This window comes from Zonotrichia albicollis, chromosome 2 (assembly GCF_047830755.1).
Source record: "Zonotrichia albicollis isolate bZonAlb1 chromosome 2, bZonAlb1.hap1, whole genome shotgun sequence".
Lineage (NCBI taxonomy): Eukaryota > Metazoa > Chordata > Aves > Passeriformes > Passerellidae > Zonotrichia > Zonotrichia albicollis.
The window spans coordinates 91,011,180-91,030,467 of NC_133820.1; the positions used below are offsets into that span (position 1 = coordinate 91,011,180).

General features: G+C 42.0%; 2 protein-coding genes across 5 annotated transcripts in view; one reads left to right on the plus strand and one right to left on the minus strand.

The window, feature by feature from the left end:
- The window catches only part of PCCA (propionyl-CoA carboxylase subunit alpha), a 274,960-nt gene extending 271,515 nt beyond the window's left edge, over nucleotides 1-3,445 (plus strand). For all 3 annotated transcript variants that reach the window (XM_026793634.2, XM_074535667.1, XM_026793635.2), the window contains one exon: nucleotides 1,157-3,445. In XM_026793634.2, coding sequence (XP_026649435.2) covers nucleotides 1,157-1,225 — 69 coding nt within the window. In that variant the 3' untranslated portion in view covers nucleotides 1,226-3,445. The remainder of the gene's footprint in view (nucleotides 1-1,156) is intronic.
- Nucleotides 1,244-19,288, minus strand: part of GGACT (gamma-glutamylamine cyclotransferase) — a 28,352-nt gene continuing 10,307 nt past the window's right edge. For both annotated transcript variants that reach the window (XM_005487269.4, XM_074535669.1), the window contains exon 2: nucleotides 1,244-4,508. In XM_005487269.4, the coding sequence (XP_005487326.2) occupies nucleotides 4,018-4,491 (474 nt within the window). In that variant the 5' untranslated portion in view covers nucleotides 4,492-4,508 and the 3' untranslated portion in view covers nucleotides 1,244-4,017. The remainder of the gene's footprint in view (nucleotides 4,509-19,288) is intronic.

Genomic DNA, 19,288 nt, shown 5'->3' on the forward strand with positions numbered 1-19,288 from the left:
AAAGCAAGGGGTAGAATGTTTTTCACACTGCTTTCATCTCCTAGAAGATTGAAGCTCAGCAATTGGGTAGGCTGCCCAGCTACTGATTTAAAATAAAGCCCTTGTTTGTACGTGTCACGCTGACTTTGCCCGTGCTCAGCATCGTTTCTGGAGCGGTGCTGTGAGTGTGCCTGTGCTACAGAGACCTGCTCAAAGCTCTGGTGGCCTCAGATTGGCAAACATGGATGTGGGCAGCAGCGTGTCCATCACAGCCTGGTATTTGGGCTATGCTCTGCATTTCCTTCAGGAGCCCAGGGTAGTGTTTGGGTGATTAAAATGAGCTATCTGCTGAACAAGGATTTGGGCATGTCAGTGTGACCTCTGATTTAATACTGGAAACAAGCTCTATGCAGCTTCAAATATTTTCTATTGCTTCATGTGCTGAAAGGGAATTCAAACATGTTGCAGCCTTTTATAGAGGAAGTGAGGGACTAGTGTAAGATATTTGTGTTTTAAAATTCAGGAATCTGCATGGCAGCATGTAATTCATCTACAGATATAGTTGCACTTATTTTGACAGTGATAGCCCTTTGCTGAGTTCAGTTATGTTAAAGGATCCCAATTCAGATTTGAATAATCTATCCCAACTCTCTGGAGATAGAGAGAAACCAAACCCACTTCATGGCTGCAGTTCCAAGATTCTGCTATATTTGAAAACTGTAATTAAAGAAATGGTGGAATATTTCATTGTAACATCCCAACATGAATATTGAAGAATCAGCCTGTCCTCTATTTAAAACAAATAAACAGCAGTGCAACCAGGTGAAAAAAAGTGCATTTTCATTTTAAAAATTGGCACCTCTAGCTGATGTTCAGGTCTTCAAGCACCTCTGTTGCAAGCAAACCTAATGGTAGGTGCCTGAATCCCCTGATAGGGCTGGACACCATTTGTCAAGCACTGGTCCTCAAAACTCAGCTGGGCTCTGAGCACTGGAGGTGGAGTGCTCAAGGTCTCGAGGCCCTGGCAGCACAGGTAGATCTGCGTCCCTGGGGTGTCCTCAGGTGCACAGCAGCCACCACCCTGTGCACGCAGACACAGTGCTCTGTGCAATACCAACCATGTCAGCCAGGCCATTTATCTCACCAGGGTTTAAATTCTGCTGTTTCTGTACCCCAGGTAAAAGCTGTGCACTGCAAAGCTGGGGACACCGTTGGAGAAGAAGATCTGCTGGTGGAACTGGAATGAAAGTTTGCCTCCACACTGTTGAATTAACTAAGCCTTTATTATTTTTATCTGTAAAGTAACATTAAGACAATTCAACAGAGAAAACAGACAGTACTATGCACAAGGTTTTATACAGGCATATTTACTGTATCAGTGGTTAAGACAGCAAACACAGATGTTAAATCTTGGCAACAGATCCCAGATTTTTACTTCCAGAAATACTTGTACATAACCTTTGTAATGCTTTGATTTTTCAGGATCAAATAAAATCAATAAAATACCATTTCTGCTTTGAAACAGGAAAAGCCTCTTTTTTAAAAAAAAAAAGAAAACACAACAAAAGCCAAAATCTGATTTGTCTTCTCCACAGCAATGTCTCTGGTTTGAGGCCCCAGCCAGGCTGTGCAGAATGGCTGGCAAGAATGAAAAATTAACCACTGAGCAAACTGAGCAGTTCTCCTTTACTCTGTATAAGTGCTGCACAAGTACCACCAATGGCTTAAATTCTGATCAGATTTAGTTTGAATTGGGATATATATTTATTGAATTATTACTTATTAACTAATAATAAATTATTATAGAATTACTTATATTTTAAATACTTCTATAGTATTATACTTTTAATGCTTTGTATAGATTAGATTTAAATTACAGTTTAGAGGCTTTATTTTGCTAGTGCAGATATTTGTCGTGTATTTTCATTTAAAGTTGTAAGGGAATTGTCTTCTTATCTTCAAACTCCATACTCAATTTCCCCACCCCTATCTTCTTGATACTGCTTACTGGATGCCTTTACAGGAGCTGGCACTGTTCTCAGAGGTCTTCAGCTGCCCCAAGGTACTGCTAAGAGCACGTGCTGTCCCTCAGACCAGGCCTCCTCCTGAATGCTTACAGGAAAGGGAGACAAAGGGACCTTGGCCACTGCCCCAGAGTGGAGCAGGCCTGCTCTCATTTTCTTGCCCAGGATGTGCAGTGTCCTGCTGCTTCCCAGAAAGAAACCCTCTGGCCAGAGGTGCCTGGGCCTTTTACTGGAAGGTGAAGGATGAAAACAGTTGGTGACAGGGCTGGTGACTCATGTTCAACCAGGAAAGTTTGATTCTGCTTGGAACTTCTGACTGAAGAGGCTTTCTTCCTGTTATTGAGACACTGCTAAATTAACTACATCACATGGCTGAGGGGAAATATGTAATCCAGGGATCTGCTTAGAGAATTAGTTTATAAAATTCATCAAGATGAGAAAGGAGAGTGTTTGGATAGTACCTGCCTTTCAGGAAAATTAATGTTTTTGCAGTTGGAGAAACTGAGGCAGGCACCCTGCAGATCTCCTTTCAAGTCTTCTTACTGCCATCTTACCCCTTCCCAAAGGAGCACAGTTCAGTCTCTGCAGGTTGCCCTAAACAGACAAGTACTGTAAAGAGACACAAGTATTCTACCAGCAAGTTACTTGTTTTGCTTATTGCAGCAACTTAAAAGCTTTTCTAAATGAGATGCAGCAGTGCCTACTACTGCTAAAGTTTAGGCTGATTCCCTACCCCGGATCTCCTCTGGCCATCACAGGGCTACTGGCAGTGAAGCAAAAGTACAATATTGTTCTGAGTTGTATCCTTGCTGCATTTGATGGTACTTTGGCTCACTGCATGGCATACAATGCCTGCTCCCCTCCCTTTGGCAGCTTTACAATCTATCTGTACCAAACACTGCAGCTGAAGAAAAATATAAGGCACAGGAGTGTAACAACAGAAAGCCATGGTTTTTCCAGATTGTACAGAAACCAGCACAGTTGGTTGGGTCAGGGGGACAACAGTCTTCTTTACATATATTTTTTCCAATTTAAATGTTGTAATAATCACAATACAGGTCCTTTGGATATTTTGGATAATGTATATACAATTCTCCCCCTTTAGGAAACTCAGTTTGCATATGGTTGGAAGTTCTGCATTAAAATGCTTGGCAAAAAGTCACCTTGACAGTAAGTGCTCACAATGGCTCCAGTGTAGATTAGCTGTTTCTGGTCCCTAACAGCCCCCAAAACAGACACACACACACACACACACACACACACACACACACACACACACACACTCATCCCCAAATCCTACAGTCACGCAGTGAACAGAAGCAGAACCCAAAGTGCTTAGAGTAGAACATTAAAAATACAGTTTTAAATGTAACTCTTTTATATTCTCTCAGTATTTCTTGACAATGCCTTTTAAAACTAAACATGGTTTAAAAATACACCTTTCCAGTTCAGAAAAAACCCATTGCAATGAATAATCTTTAATCTTTACATTTTCTCCAGCAATTTCCTATTTGTCTAGAAGCACCAAGTTATCTGATCAGCTTTCCCTGTTTACATGCAGTAGCCTACTAAACCCACTACAAGTCAATATTCAATAGGAGTTGTGCTTTACTTTGCAGACATTTAAATCAGTTTCAAATTTTGTCAATTCAGGGGAAAAAAATTAATCCATTCCTCTGCCTTTCACTGACCTCCATTATTATGCACCAAGGCAAAGGGGGAAGTTGAGGGAATAGTTAGACCCCAGACCTGATGTGCACATAGAGTTACTTTACACCTGGTGCAAACCCAGTTACCTGCAGCAGGCTGGGGGGGGCAGGATGACACTGCCTGCCTGGAGAGGAGTCTGCAGCTCTGGGCCTACAGGACTTGAACACTAGAGCCAAGGCTCCTGGGTTGGGAAGGTTACGAGAGCTCCTGCATTTAATAACAAGGCATTACAGCTTTCCTGGAAAGGTTACCGAGCAACACCTGCGTGGCGCTATGGCTGCGGCCGGGCCGGCCCCTGCCGTCCCTATTCCCGGCTCTCCCGCAGGACGTAGGCGAGGCCGTGCTGCCCCGAGGAGTCGTAACTGTCATAGTAGGGGAGCCCGACCCACTCGGGCGGGAAGGTGGCCGTGCTGTACACGAAGCACTCCAGCACGCCGTCGGCCGCCGCCCGCGCCTCGCCCGCGCTGCCCTTCCCTTCCCACTCCACCACCTGGATCCTCATCAGGGTGCGCTGGTACATGTCTGGGCAGCCTTCGAACTCATCCAGGAACTGCAGCATCTGCTCATCCACAGAGTAAATCTCCCCAGCAATGTGGTGGCCTGTCCCCGGGATGTTCAGCATGTAAGGAATATTGTATTTCCCTGCAATCACCAGCGGGTACTTCTCCACCGTGTGGCCCCTTCCTTGGAATTTCGCCAGGCCTTTGGCCGTGTTGATCATGTGCTTGTAGTTGGGCTGGCCCTTCTTGAGCGTGCCGTAGACGAAGACACGGGCCATGGTACTTGCAAAAGCAGCTGGAAGACAAAGAGGTTCATTACCCACAGGGCCAGTGCTCTGGAGAGCCACGGCCCTGCCAGGGCACTGCCTGCACAAAAGGGCTGTTCTGGCACGTGCAAAAGTGGTCTTGTAGTCCTGTACCACATTTAAGTATCAAACTCAATTCAAGTATCTTGAAACTTTTCAGACAACTGCATCAGTGAAAAACAGAGACCAGGAGAAAGTCAGCCTTTTGCAGTTCTTTGCTGTAACCAAATGATATTCTCTAAAGTATCCCAAACATCAGCCAACACATCCCTGACCCCCAGGAAAAGTTCTGAATCTTAATTTTTCTCTCTCTCACTGTTATGGGAGCTGTGCTGCAGCAAGTGTGTGGTGTCATGGTCAGTGACTCCCCAAAAGCAAGGGTAACCTGGTGTGGAGTCATCTCATGGATGTGCTGGTGCATTTGCAATAACGCCAGCACCAAGGTCCTGCTCACTGAGTGACAGACAAATGCTGAACAGCAAGCTGTGGGGCCAAGGGAGAAACTGGAAGCCAGGGCTGCTGGCAGCGAAACCAGGTAAAGCTGTGTTCCTCCTCTCTTCCCCAAGTGTTAAATCATCTCAAGCAGCTGGTCTGCACATCTGTGAGCCCCTCTTGAAAACAGACCCTGAACGACCATTTGTTGTGTCTGTGAGCATGAAACACTCAAAATTGGTTTGAATGGGGTAAAAGACTGGCTTTACTGAAACATAACGGGGGGGACAGGTACCTTCACAGTTCCTGCATTATTTTTTCACACTGTGCTGTGTTTGTCCTCCATCATTTCTGCAGGGTAGAAGCAGCTCTTGCACTGTGATGTTTTCCCACATTTTTCCTGTGGTCACTGACTGGGCAAAGCCTGCCTCATCCACAGTTGTCATCTGGCTGGGCCAGACAGCCAACATCAGAGGAGCCTGTGCAGCTCCTCTTGGAAAGAGTTTTATTAAATAATGTATTTCAAGTTTGAGAAATATTTAAAAAGAGACTGGAAGTAGAAATTTAATCTATTTTCTGCAATTTACTATTATTTTAGTAAACTGTTAGGTTTGGTCAGTTATCCTAAAGGGTGTGTTGCTGGCCAAGAACAGTGTCATTTAAAAATCCTCAGTAGCCAAGCAATTTCCCCTTTGGTGAAGCAAACAGTTTTTCTGTGTATCAAAATACAGCTTTCCAAGCAAAAACAGTGTGTGCCTTCATTTACTGGCAAACTGCTTTCACTTAGGGGAATAAGAACACACTGATTTTTTCCCTGTATTTTATCAGATATACTTCAGAGTAATTTATCCTTCATTACATAAATGAGCTTTTTTCTTGGATGCAGCTCATTCCCTCACAATAAAAAGAGCATTAATATTCAGTCGGCCCGAGTCTCTTTTATAAGAAAAATCATTACCTTTCAGATTGTGTTTTGAATAACAAACACAGATCCTTCAGGAAGAAACTTGTCCCAGTGGGGATTGAGAAAGGATCAGAGTTAAGCATTGAAACATGCAATTAATTCCCATTAGGGGATTAGGGCACTCGTGTTCACTTTGAATCAGAAAAATGAATTGTGAATTAAATTGTTCACAACCAAGAGGTTACTTGTCAGAGTTAATAAGTTAAAAAATAAAAAGGGAAACCTAAAACGCACATAAAAAGCTCTATAGTGAGTGGTGCATCTGTAAGGAAAAGGTACGCTTCATTTCCATTAAACAAAAGCCCTGTCCCTACTGTACAGCCAGAGATAGGCTTCCAAAAAGTTCACAGAGAAGAGTGTCACCATGTCCTGAAACGGGTGAAAACAACTTCACTGTTTCTGATGGCACAGCAGCTGGCTGTTGGGAAACATCACCCATTTAAAGAAAGGCACCCATCATCCCAGTGCAGAATTCAACAGCAACAAAGGAACTTGCTAACCCAGGTCTGGGCAAGTGTTTCTGATTTAGCCTTTGAGCAGATTGATTCAGCAGGCAGTACAAACAGAGATGGAGTGGGAAGCTGAAGTTTCAGCCACAGCTCCCTGTGGCACTTCTGTGCCCCACAGTGGCCCTGTCACTCACGCTGGATGGGCTGAGCACAGTGACTTCTCCTATTAAAAAAAACCAACAACAAAGCAAAGCCCAGCCCTCCAGCCAAGGAGGGATTGAAATAAACTTGGTAATAACATTTCCTGATCACTGCTCCATATAAATAAGACATACACAATTTGCTGCACAATAAATCTGGTCTCCAGTGTGCCGTGTGTTGTGCTGCAGAAAGGCTGTAGATGTATTAGCATCACTTAAAGCACTCGCAAATCCTGGGCTTTTAAAAGAGTTTTAGCCACCTTGTGGCAGGAGAGCACAGAGCAGAATTGTATTTGAGGGTCATTTCACACTGCTTCCACTAAGCAGCTGAAAAGAGTTACAGATGGCACCCCCTTGCTGAATCACCAACAAGAAGTTGCCTTTTCTCACTTAATGCAGTTTGACACTTCTTACCGTCACTAAACCACCTGAGAGGAAAGGAAAACCCACCAAAAACCAAACAAAACCCGCCCAGACTTATACTGAATATTAGATGCCAGGACAAAACAAACTCATTCAGAAAGTACTTTCATGAAATATTCATACCGGAATCATGAAAATTTAATGGCGTGGAGAAACACAAGTGAAATTTGTACTTCATCTTGGCAAACTATTTCTTTTAGCTATGAAAGATGACCTGCCAGATCGCTTGCAGGATCTGTAACTAGTCACTTCATCAGGCAAGATGCAAAGATCAGAAAACACAGGAACCATTTCAGCATCACACAGGTAGGTGGTGCTGGGTGAAAAGTGGCTCACAAGTGGTGCTAGCCAGGAGCCCGGGTGCTGCTCACCATTAGTGCTGGTAGGGCAGCAGCACTGTACCCACAGCCATCCTCACCCACCAGTGGAGCTCTGCGTCAGGGCTTTGGTTTTCCCTCTTTCCCCAGCTGTTTGCCCAACAGCTCCAGCAGGGTGAGAGAAGGGGGGGTGGCCATGGGGCCAGTCACTGGCTCACTCACCGTGCACTCACAGATGAAGCTGCAACCAGACTCTTTGCTCCCAAGCTGTTCCCAAAACAAGACCTTGCTCCCCAAGTGGCAGCAGCAGCTTTGGCAAAAACCACCTTCTTTTATTTTTTTTTTTTTTAACCTCAATTCAGACAATTAGAGGACCCTACCAGCTTCTTTTAAAAATGAAGCATGGCCTCAGAGCTGTGCATTACACTGGCTCCAGGCTGTTTGCAATCATGCTCTCAGTGGGTTTGGGAGAAGAAATTTCAACAAAACAAAACCTAACTCAGAAAGTATCCATTTCTCTCACTCCATACAGTAACATTATTTTCCCTTGAGAAAAATTCTCTGCATTGGCTCTGTGACCAGATATAGTTACACATTAATTCTTCAGAAGTTTCTTAAAAACTGTAGGAAACAGGTGAAAAAACAAAATGCCTTGAACTTTAAACTTGAGCCCAGTCTGTTTGAATGAAGGGAGTTTTAAGGTCACTCTTCACTCAATGCTAACTTTCAAGAAGGACTAACATGCCAGAGAGGACTCCTGGGACCGCATCCTGTTGGTCCTTTGATGCTTTCATTTTGTTGCTTGCTATTTTCTTTATAGCACAGACAAGGGCTTCCTGCCTGGGCCGACCCCTTCCCAACCTTGCTGAATACCTCGGAAAAAGTTTATGGCAAGACACCTTTCTTACATTAACCACAGAGGCACCAGAGAAACGATGGCTCCTTTGAAATCAAGAGGTTATGGTCTCCTCGCAGCCGTCACCCGCTCCAAAACCGTGAGGCGCTGGTTTGTGAAAACAAACAAGAGCATTGGAGTAACCAGGGCCATGCTGGGGCTACTGGGCACTACCTGAAACTCCACTTAAACTTCTTTGCAGATTCCTTTCATTTCTTCCTTGGATAACTCACATCCCCAGACCAACACTTCTGTGCTTAAACTGGAGTATCTTGTGAGTCTCTGCCAGGAGGCAGAGTGAGGATGCCCTTGGGACAGGCATCAATCACAGCACTGCTCACATGCTTTGTACCCCTCTGTCATCAAAAACATTTGCCTTTTGTCTGTTTGAAAACATTCCAAATCACTTTCAACTGTATTGCATAGAGAAAATGTGTTACATTTTATTGCTTAGAGAAAGAGTTTAATTCCCAAATTGACTTTTAGAAGGTCTCAAAGTAACAAACAGATAAAACCACCACATGCAAAAAGATGATGGGGATGGAATGCAGAAAACACACTGGACACAACATTAGACTGATTAACAGGCCAAATTTCTGGAGAGTGCAGAGACAGGAGAGGATTGCCAGCACAAGAAAAGGCAAATGAAAAAAACAGAAGCTCAGTGGATGTGGACAAACTGAGTTGAGAGGAAGGATGGGAAAGCTGTCACCTCAAGAGAAAATTATGTAAATATCGACTGTTTTGTCCTCATATCAAGTCATGTTGTACAAGTTTCACTGAAATCTTGGGACCTCAATTCAGAAACCTGTGGACTACAAAACTGTTTAGAAAGAGCTCAGGGCAGAGCACTGAGTCCAGAACTGTTTTACTTTGGCCAAGAATGAACCAGCAGGAGCTTAAATAGGAGCTGATGAGATGGGGCATAATCACTTACAAATATGGGCAAAGGTTATAAGAAGAGAGAGTTGATTCTCTGCATACATGAACATGTAGCCAGCCAAAATTTTTTGCACACAATCATTAACAACAACCATAACAACAACCATAACAAATTACCCCAAAAAAGCTTGAGGGCCAAGTGCCCTCTATCTTAGAGTGATCAACAAGATACCTCAGCATCACAGCACAAGAACAGGGCAAGGCAACATTGATGCATTTCCAGAGTTGGGTCCAGACCCTCCCCAGGTCAAAGTGATGAGCACTGAGCGTTATGCTGTGTAGATGCCTTTTCTTCCTGTGAGCTCTCACGCCTGGTTTTGTGTCAGCAATGGCAGCAGCAGCATGGAAGGCAGCCCCAGGTCGTGACTGCACGTGTGTGTATGAGGCCAGATCACTGTGGGGTCTTTCCCTGATGCCTGCTTGCTTCATCTTCCCGACTCAGGGGGCTCTGTGCACCTCCTCAGAGCCACCAGATACTTTTCCAGTGTTTACTCTCTGGATGGCTGACAAGTTTACATATATTTAACAAACCAAGCAGGACTCTTTACTGATTCTCCTATGGCTTTCTGACATAAGGAAACTATACCTGAAACATTTAAGAACAGACAAACCATGAATTTATACAGAGAGAAAAACTGCGTCTCCTCCTTTGTTCACACTCCATTCTCCCCAAGCCTTTTTGAGTGTATTGAGCAACACACTGATGTTTCAGAAGAACATTGCAATACCTCAAGCATCTTAGTCGTGAGTGCCAACTGAGATGTGTTTACTGAAAATTAATAAACAGTGTGGAATCCTTGAAAACTTGTTCAAACTATCATGGATGCTACAGTTATTCTTGTCTTAGAGACAGGCAAGAGACTAGATGGCTTCTCAAACTCCCACTCAAGCATGGAGGGTCCTTACAATGCAGTTTTGTGTACACTACAATTAATTTAAATTATATACACAAAAATATCTTTGCACTTTTAGCATAGGTGTTTACACTGTTGTAGCTACACAACAGTAAGGGAAAAAAACAACCCACAAGAATGGAGCATATGCTTTAAATGCCAGACTGCTGTTACAGGAGAAAAGTAGGAAAACAACTTTTGATAGGGCAGCCCTGTTTATGCCATGGTGAATTTGAAGTGGTTTCCATCATTGAGATGCAGAACAGAGCCCAGAGTTTCAAACCGCCGACATCCTGAAACTGGGGACAGAGCCTGCAGCTTGGACGGGTTCCCTGCGGGGTCAGCACATTAATTTACATGCCAATACCCGGAGCGGTCAGCTCCTGTTTTGAGAAGATCATCCCGGCCTGTGGAACACGGCAAACACTTGGAGTACCTAAGCATGGGAATGTATTTTCCTACACTGAAAGGATGGCGAGAGAGAGAACGGGAAGCGAGAAAAGATGAGGTCTTGTGTGGGATCGTGAGGTGCCTTTCCATAAAGGAAATGAGGGAACAGCTGCACAATGATCCTCTGTGAGGAGGGGAGAGGTGCCCAGGTCACGGCCCAGCACCGTCCCTTGGGAGTGCGACCCAGCCTGGAAGGGTGATGTTTATAAAGCCCCATTGTTGAGCAAAAGCATCCTCCCACTGGCAAGGGCCTGTGGCTTGGGAAGCCTTTGCTCCTGCCCTGTGGAGGTGCCGTGGCAGGGGGAGCAGACAGGATAGGCTCTGCCCAGTGGGGCCTCTTGGGGCTCGCTCTGTGGCTGGCTGGGAGGGCCAGTAGCTGGACATCCTGACAGAACAGGGGAGGCCACTCCAGCCAGCAGCTCCATTGGTGGTGGCAGGATGTCTCCCTGGGATGAGTCAAGGTGCCTGAGCCCTGCAGCACCATGGGGAAGGGTCCCTGCAATACAATGCTCCTCAAACCTTGATAAAAACCAAAGGAGAGCACAGATGTTCAGGGAACAAAATGTGCTCTGCTAAATGAGCCAAAGAGAAAAATCCAGGTATATATTGGAACAGTGTACATTATACTGTAGTATTTTTCCTTCAGAAATGTCTACATACTCCAGTCCAGCAAGGACTAGCTACTGAAACACAAACCTTTGACCAATGTGCCAGAAATTAAACATCAGAAAAAGTCAAAAGACTGGTTTTTTTTTAACACATGAATCCTGGGGAACTATGGGCTGCTTTAAATGATCAAAGAAAGACAATTCATATGCATTTGCTACAAGGATTTTCTACACAGAGGCATGCTTTGCTTGTGAAGTGTTAGTGCCCACCAGATTTAAATGCAAACACAATTTTAAATGTACCACCAGAAAGGGTACAGGTAGTGTGGGATAACAGCCAAGGGTATTTGCCCTGAAGCAGGGTCATAGAAATTTTGTGAGGTTCAGAAGGAGTAGTGGACAATAAAGTATATCTATACACACAGAAGTTACACTAATAGTTATGCTTTTTCATTTGTATGTATGCCACTAGGTAGCAACAGAAGGAGGAGAGGCCCTCCCTGACATTTACAGGACCAGAGCCGAGGTTACTAAAGGTGCACAGAAGCTTTTTTTTTCTTTAAGAAGGAAGCCTTATACCATTCTTTCAGTGTATGAATCAAATTTGTGGAAGAGCATAATATTTAACATGGGATACTGGTACAAAATAAATCAGCTCAACAGGCTGCCCAGGGAACTGGTGGAGCCACCATCCCTGGAGGTATTTAAAAGATGTGTAGATGTGGTGCTCAGGGACGTGGTTTAGTGATGGAGTTGGCAGTGCTGGGTTAACAGTTGGACTCCATCTTAAAGACCTTTTACCAAACTAAGTGATTTTGTGATTCTATTATAATTCACTGCAGTTATTTTATTTGTCTTACTAATTAAATGTATATGCAAGTCTTACACTGGTAAGCTATCTAGTAGTTTTATTTAACAAAAAGATTTTTAAAGTGAATTTCAGCTTGTAACTTAATACAAGTCAGAAATAAAAACCCAATCCATATCTCAGCAACATATCTCTTCCACCATTTTCTAATATAATAAAAGGCAAGAAAATACAAACCAAAACAGGACATCAAATTAAAAACTACAAAGAATTACAAACAGATGTTCAGAATTAACTTCAATCCCACTGAGGCATATCACTCCTCTTTAGAAATTACTAACAAGTTTACTACAGAACAAGTAAGTCACAGATCATCATGAGAAGAGAATTAATGAGTTATTTCAACTGTCCTGGTCTTGATTTTTGGTCTCTAAGAATGACTTGCAAATTCCTGCAATGAGGTCTGAAACATGCTTCATGTCCTTCTTCAATAGGGAATGCATCCTCATCCCAAAGTAAATATATTAACTGGCCTTCTCTCTTCTACACAGAAGAAACAAATGCATATTTTGGGGACATCCAAAATAGACATAAATTGCACTTAGCAAGGCACTGGAATATTTGCTTTCAAATCCATAAGATATACTGACCAAACTCAAATATCTATCTGCCTGGTAGAGTCAAAGCAAGACAAGAAATCTCCAATTTGTATGTGTCCTATAAAATTAAATATTTATTTTCTGGTAAAGAGTGGTTTGGTCTCTGATGCAGAAACAGGTTTTATAATCAAATGCAAAATTTAATACAGGTCTGTAAGACCTGCATTTACTGAAAAATGAGGAAAACCAGCTACATAATCCCTTAAATCTTCTCATGCAGCCACAAGAGTCTCACAAGAATTACTGATGGCAATAATTCCCTATTTCTACATATACATTTGCAATTGCAGATAAAAGCTATTTTAGTGTTATGATGACACATAGAATTTACTCTAATTCAAGGTCTCCTTGCCCGTTCTCCCTCCAGAATGCTTGGATGGAAGCTTTAATGAAGGGCATCTTACAGCAGGGGTAAGACTGTTACAGGATTACATAATATCTGTCTTAATTTATATCAGTCAATTATTTACAAATAAAATATTTACATAAATGAAAATGGCTTTATACATGCTCTGCAGCCTCTCTTCAGTGACCTTTGAGAAAGAATTTCTGATAGTAGCTTGATAAAGGAAGACGAACAGAATTAAGTGCTGGAAGTAAATGAGAAGGGGATTAATAAAATAAAAAAAATATGCAATGTGGTTCTGAATGCATAAAAAGCCAGGCCAGGGTCATTAAACAACTTACTCTGACAAGGATAACACAGTGAGCTTGGAGTTCATTATTTAATAATCAGTTAAAACATCTCCAGACCAAGTCATAGGGAAGAACTGTCTATGAACAAGGAGTAAGTTAAGGGAAGATTATAATGGACTATATTAAAATAAGAAGTGATAATCACAGACAAAATTACCAGTCATATTCCTCAGGAATCAGTGTTTTTTTGTTTCTTAGTCATCATACTACAGATATTAGCTGTGTGCCTACCACATCTGTGTGTGATGCATCCAGAAGAGCATCATTTCATGCGACAGCCACATGAGATGGCCTAAGAACTGTGCAATGGAAGTAAGATGGCTTTTAATGATACAAAGTGCAAGACCATACACTTGGGGACCACAGACAAGAGCTGCTGGGGCACTCATCATTTGAAGGCAATAAAGGAATCAGAATCTCTCAAGCTGGAAAGGACCCATAAGCATCACAGGGTCCAACTCCTTGCTCCTCACAGGACTGCCTAAAGCTAACCCATTTGATTGAGAGCATTGCCCAGGCTCTCCTTGATCTCTGACAGGGTTGGAGCTGTGACCACTTCCCTGGGGAGCCTGTTCCAGTGGCCAGTCACCCTCTCTGTGAAGAACCTTTTCCTAATGCCCAGTCTGGACTGCCCCTGCGTCACCCATTTCCTTGTGTGCTGTCACAGGTCAGCAGAGAGATCAGCACCTGCCCTCCACTGCCCGCCCTGAGGAAGCTGCTGGCTGTGATGAGGTTCTCCCTCAGCCTTCTCTTCTCCAGGCTGAGTGAGCCAAGTCACCTCAGCCACTCCTTGTGAGTCTTGCCCTCGAGGCCTTTCACCACCCTGGCCACCCTGCTCTGGAAACACTCTAATGGCTTTTGTGAAGGATTTCACTTTTACAAACCAGGTGGTTTCCATCTGTGATTTCTGCATCAAGACAGCGTACAGAGCAGCTGAAAAGGACCTTTTAAATTTTTAAAAATAAAATTAGCATTCTAGAGACATAAGCCCTCCAAATCACTTTGTGGGCACATCAGAAGAAACTCACATACCTTAAGGCACTGAAATCTAGGAGAGTGTCCAACTACACCTATCCATCAATCTAGAGTTTATGCTGAGAAAACTGGCATGAATTAGGCAATATAACAGTATAAAATGTTCTGAATGCCTCAAGCTACATCTTAAGATGATCCAATTTAGGAGTGGAGCAGGTCCCATGCAAAGGAGATTAAGCCACCATTACAAATTAGCATATCCTCTGACTAGCTTTAGTATCTCCCCACAACAGCCTCCTCACACACCCCAAATACAGACCAAAATTATGAGATAAGAAGATGGCAAAACTGGCTACATTAGCTGTCAACAGAGCAGAGCAAAGGGGATGCACAGAACCCAGCACAGAAAGGGGAACTGCCACTGTCCCCTGTGCATACCATGGGACACCAGGCAGAAGTGACAATGGATCACTGTATTCCTGCTTTCTCAGGGAATGCTGTGAAAATAAGAAAGCAATTCATAAATGCTGCTATTTTATTGGAATCCCACTTTTCCAAATAGATCCCAAATATCCAGTGGTATGTAGAGTACCCTCCAATTCACTTCCATATGCTTTTTCAAATTTCAGTGTACTGGGTAAGTAGGACAGGGAACAGCAAGTCCCAGGACCTCTCTATCCTTCTAAGTGAAAAGTTTCCTCTTGCACTGGGATCAGCAGACATTTTCAACACAAATGACATACAGCAGCACAACTGATACACAATTTAAAAACCAACTGCTCTTCCTGTCAGCAACTTTGCTCCTACTAAAATAAATTGGCAAGCACCACTTATAATTTATTTTTATGCCACAAATAAAGAGAACAGCCTCCAGTAAATACAATCAGCACCACACTTTTAAAAACAGACTGCTTGCACTGAAAGGTCTTGGCTCATAGCAAATACAGCTTGGGAGTTTCAAGAAGTAGTTCTGGATGAACACTGGTACACCCTCACACCAAATGCATTTGACAAGGAAAAACTGGAATAAGAAGGGGCAATTTTACAGATTAACCAAAAATTGTAATTTTGGAGTTAAAATGATGCTACCTGAAAAATATTGAAGATAAGCATTATTCACAGGATATTGAAAATGCACAAAACATTATTAAATAACTTCTTAGTCCAAGTTTGCCATAGGAAGTTATGTTTCCGTTGTTGAATGAATCAATCAGTGCCTTCCCAGTGCCACTCTCCCCACCAAATACTGCGCAGTACAGCAGACTTGGGCAACTCCCAATGCCCACACACAGGAATAATGTTATTATTCTGAACAGCATTTCTCCCAGACTTGACAGTATCTAGGGACATCTGGAAATCTCAGTTAATTTCACTTCTGCATTCCTTAAGCAAACACTCACTTAGTGATGCTAATTAACTGAGGAAAAATTAAATAATATAATTAGAGAGCCAGATGTAAATCAAGAAACAGTATAATACTTAAAACACAGAAAGAAGAGAAATTATACAACATTTTGTCTTTTTGATATGACTTTAAAAGACAGGTAATGATCAAATAACTTCTGACTGTGCACATGAATATTTCTTTCAAAACAGACAAATGATTGGCAAATTACAAACCCTCCCTAGCTCACCGTTTACCCCACAGTAACTATCAATTAGTAAAGGCATGCTTCTGAATACATAATGCATTACATTTTTTACTTCCAACACCTGGTGTCACCAGAATAACACCACATATTTCTAAAACGCTCTGCAGTGGTGTGTGTGTGTGTGCTTTGATTTTAGGGCAATGATACTTCAAAGGAAGTGGAATTGTAGAAAATTACGGCAAGCAATGCACACAGATTTTTTTTTTTTTTTTTGTTAATTGATGCATTAGCAGTTAACTGACCATGGCAGGTCATTTTAAAAATGCGGCTCAAGGTGTCTAAAAGCCTTCATCCCTCTAGACATGGTCAAAAAAGGGCTGAACAAAGTGAAAATTTTGCTGTATTTCAGTATTTCAAGCAAGCTAAATCATAAACCTTTTTTCCAAAAAGCACTTTAACTGGTGATTTCCTCTACACCAGAATTTTGCTAATTGCAATCAATTTTTGTAAGGGCTAATCAAGACCCTTCTGTCCAGTCTAGGGCTGCATTAATTGGTTATTATTACAGTTCCCCGGAGAATAGACAGAGGGGAGCAATTTTGATTGATTATTGCTTGGAGCTCCCCAAGACACTAAAGAAACAGTTAAATATCAAAGAAGATTTAATTAATTTCAGTGTCTCCTTCTTTCTACTCTATCAGCAAAATAGAGCTGATAAAAAATTGACATATTAAACGGAAATGAAAAGAGTCAGAACTGGTGACCCTGTATTTTTTTTTTTAATGAGAAAGTACATGCATTTATTTGCTCTAATATTTAGATAATGGGCACAAGAAAATGAAAACTTTCTCAGCTTTTGATGCTTATTCCAAAGCCCAAATGGAATTATGGCTGGCAGTTAGATTAACTGGTATAAGATTTAAGTTGTTATTATGGTTTTCTTTTAATACAGCATTACAAATAAATCAGTGAAAGAATCCTGAACTCTTGGGAGAAACAAAAGTCGTAAGCTTGTTATTCAAGAAAGATAGAAAACACTCCATTATAACATACAAATGCAGTATTTAAGAATCAAAATGTTTAGGAGTCTCTATTTTGGTAGAAAAATCTGTATCAGCAAACAAAGGAAGATGTGATCTAGATAATTATGATTAATTTTTTAAAAACTTACTCAGACTGACACTTCCACTAATTATGCCTGGGTCTCCTGCAGCAGACTTTCCAGAAGGCATATTGTCTTTCAGTACTTTTTCAGTTAAGGTAGAAGCACTTCCACAGGTACAAGTTTTAAGGTTTTAGTGCAATCTCTGTGGATTTTAAGGCTAGAACAAAAAGCTAACCCTGATACAGGAATTAATTTCAGGTGAGTGCATTTCTAGGCTCCACAGACAATCCCTATGGATTGGAGGAGATCCCTATGTGTCTGCAAGGCATTTGCTACCTCTAGGCTGATCTGTAGGGCCAGGTTTTTGATGACAGGCTTCCAGATCCCCTAAAAGGAAGACAGGCAAGCAATACAACCTTGAATAATGGTATCAAATAACATCAGCCCATAAAAAGAATAAAAGAGCATGAAAAGCAGGAAAAAAGCTTAAGCTTGGGAAAAGAGATGCAAGCTATTAAGAAAAAGTAGCTCTTCTCCTCAATGCTTGATTTAAACAGATGTTAAGATAAATCAGTAATTTTTAAGAGACAGCCTAAGCCTGGTGGATTAACCAAGTTAAACAGGTTTTACAGGTAAGTAGTATTTATTATAACACCACCACTTGTTTGCTTCAGCATTTCAAAACACAAATTCTCCAAACCAAAAAAACCCCCCAAACCAAACACCAGTAGTTTTCTGTAAAACAAGGTGTTGTTGATTTTAGGACTCACTAGCCCCTTATTCCTTTTTTAAAAGGGAAAACTAGTAATAATAACAAAAAAGACCATAGAGCATCCCTTTCTCCCAAAAGATACAAGTATTCAGGGATCACTGACTCAGAATATGCTTATGTGCACAGAAGCAGAAGGACAACTGGTAAAGTAATACTCAGGTCACAAAGGTTTATCAGGAGCTGCTCAGCAGAGTGGCCTGGTGCGTCCTCCACCACAAGACTGCCCAGGCAGACCTAGGGGACACGGCTTGGATGGAGTTACACACTATTTCCAATGTCAGCTCCTATGGAAGAAAGAAGGGATGAAGACCTTTTAGTAATAAAACCTAATATTTAGAGTGCACATAGAGGCAGTTTCTCATCTCTACCACTGGCAAGATGTGCAGATGCTGAAAAGATATCATCTGAAAATCATCTGTCTAGATCCATACCAGTTACTTTGTTTTGACCTTGATAATGCTCATGATACTCCCACAAGCAAGCTAGAAAAACATGATTTAACAAGAACTGCTGGTATTTAGACAAAAAAACTCCAAAACACCAAACAACCCCCTCCAAATAAACAAACAAACAAAAAAACCTCACAAAAAACCTGAACTCCAAAACTGTTTAGAAAGACTAGTTAGTATTTATCAGCAGTGAATCTCAAACTGGACATATGCTCAGGATTTTTTATGCTCATTCCAGCAGTAGGGAAGTGCCAGTAATGAAAATACTGAATGATGTGCACAAGGCTAATGAGACAGTCATAAGCCCCTGCACGACTGCTGCTCTGCAGCAGCTGTTCAGGTAAGGCTAGAACAAAGTTCTAAGATTAAGCTAGGAATAATCAACCACATAAACAAAATCTGGGGAAGCACTTCCACAGAAAGAAATGTGACATTTACAATGATCATGAAGTCAACAAGAGTCAACAATGTGGTAGGGCTGGAAAAAATATCCTGCTCTAATCTGGCCATAAATTGAGTAGTACACCCACCTTTGAGCACTACATGTAAAGAACAGTGATCAGCTGGACAGAGAGAGCAGTCACAGGTCAGGAAACCAAAACTTACAGAAGAAAACAACAGAAATGAAGAGCTTGTACTGTGATCACTTCTTTTAGAGAAAATAGCATCCTGCCTTTAAGAATATGAAATCATACAGGAAAAGAAAGAGCTGTAAGCTTCTTTCCACATCTGCTTTAACAGAAGATCCAATACGCTCAGATTCTGAAGATGGACATTAGGTGGGCACTCTCCACCTCCTGATAAGCAGGGTGCCCAGGAAGAGTGTAGATAACTAAGTTAGGAATCCTTCACTACTGCCTATCCTCAACAGCAGGACAGCAAACCTCCATCAGAAATAATGTAATTCTGCAAAAACTTGCCTTTTGCCAAGGAACTGGATGAGACAATCTCTTAGCCCTCCTTTAAAAGTAAACGTAAAAGGCAGTTTGAATCATATGCTACACATGGAAAGGAACACTGGACTCATGAAGAGTGCAAGAGACCAATTCTGAGGTCTACTGCTACCTCAAGGAGAGGTTTCTAGAATAGATTCCACTCTCTGCCTCTTTATAGATGGTACATTATGCAATTACTTGATTTT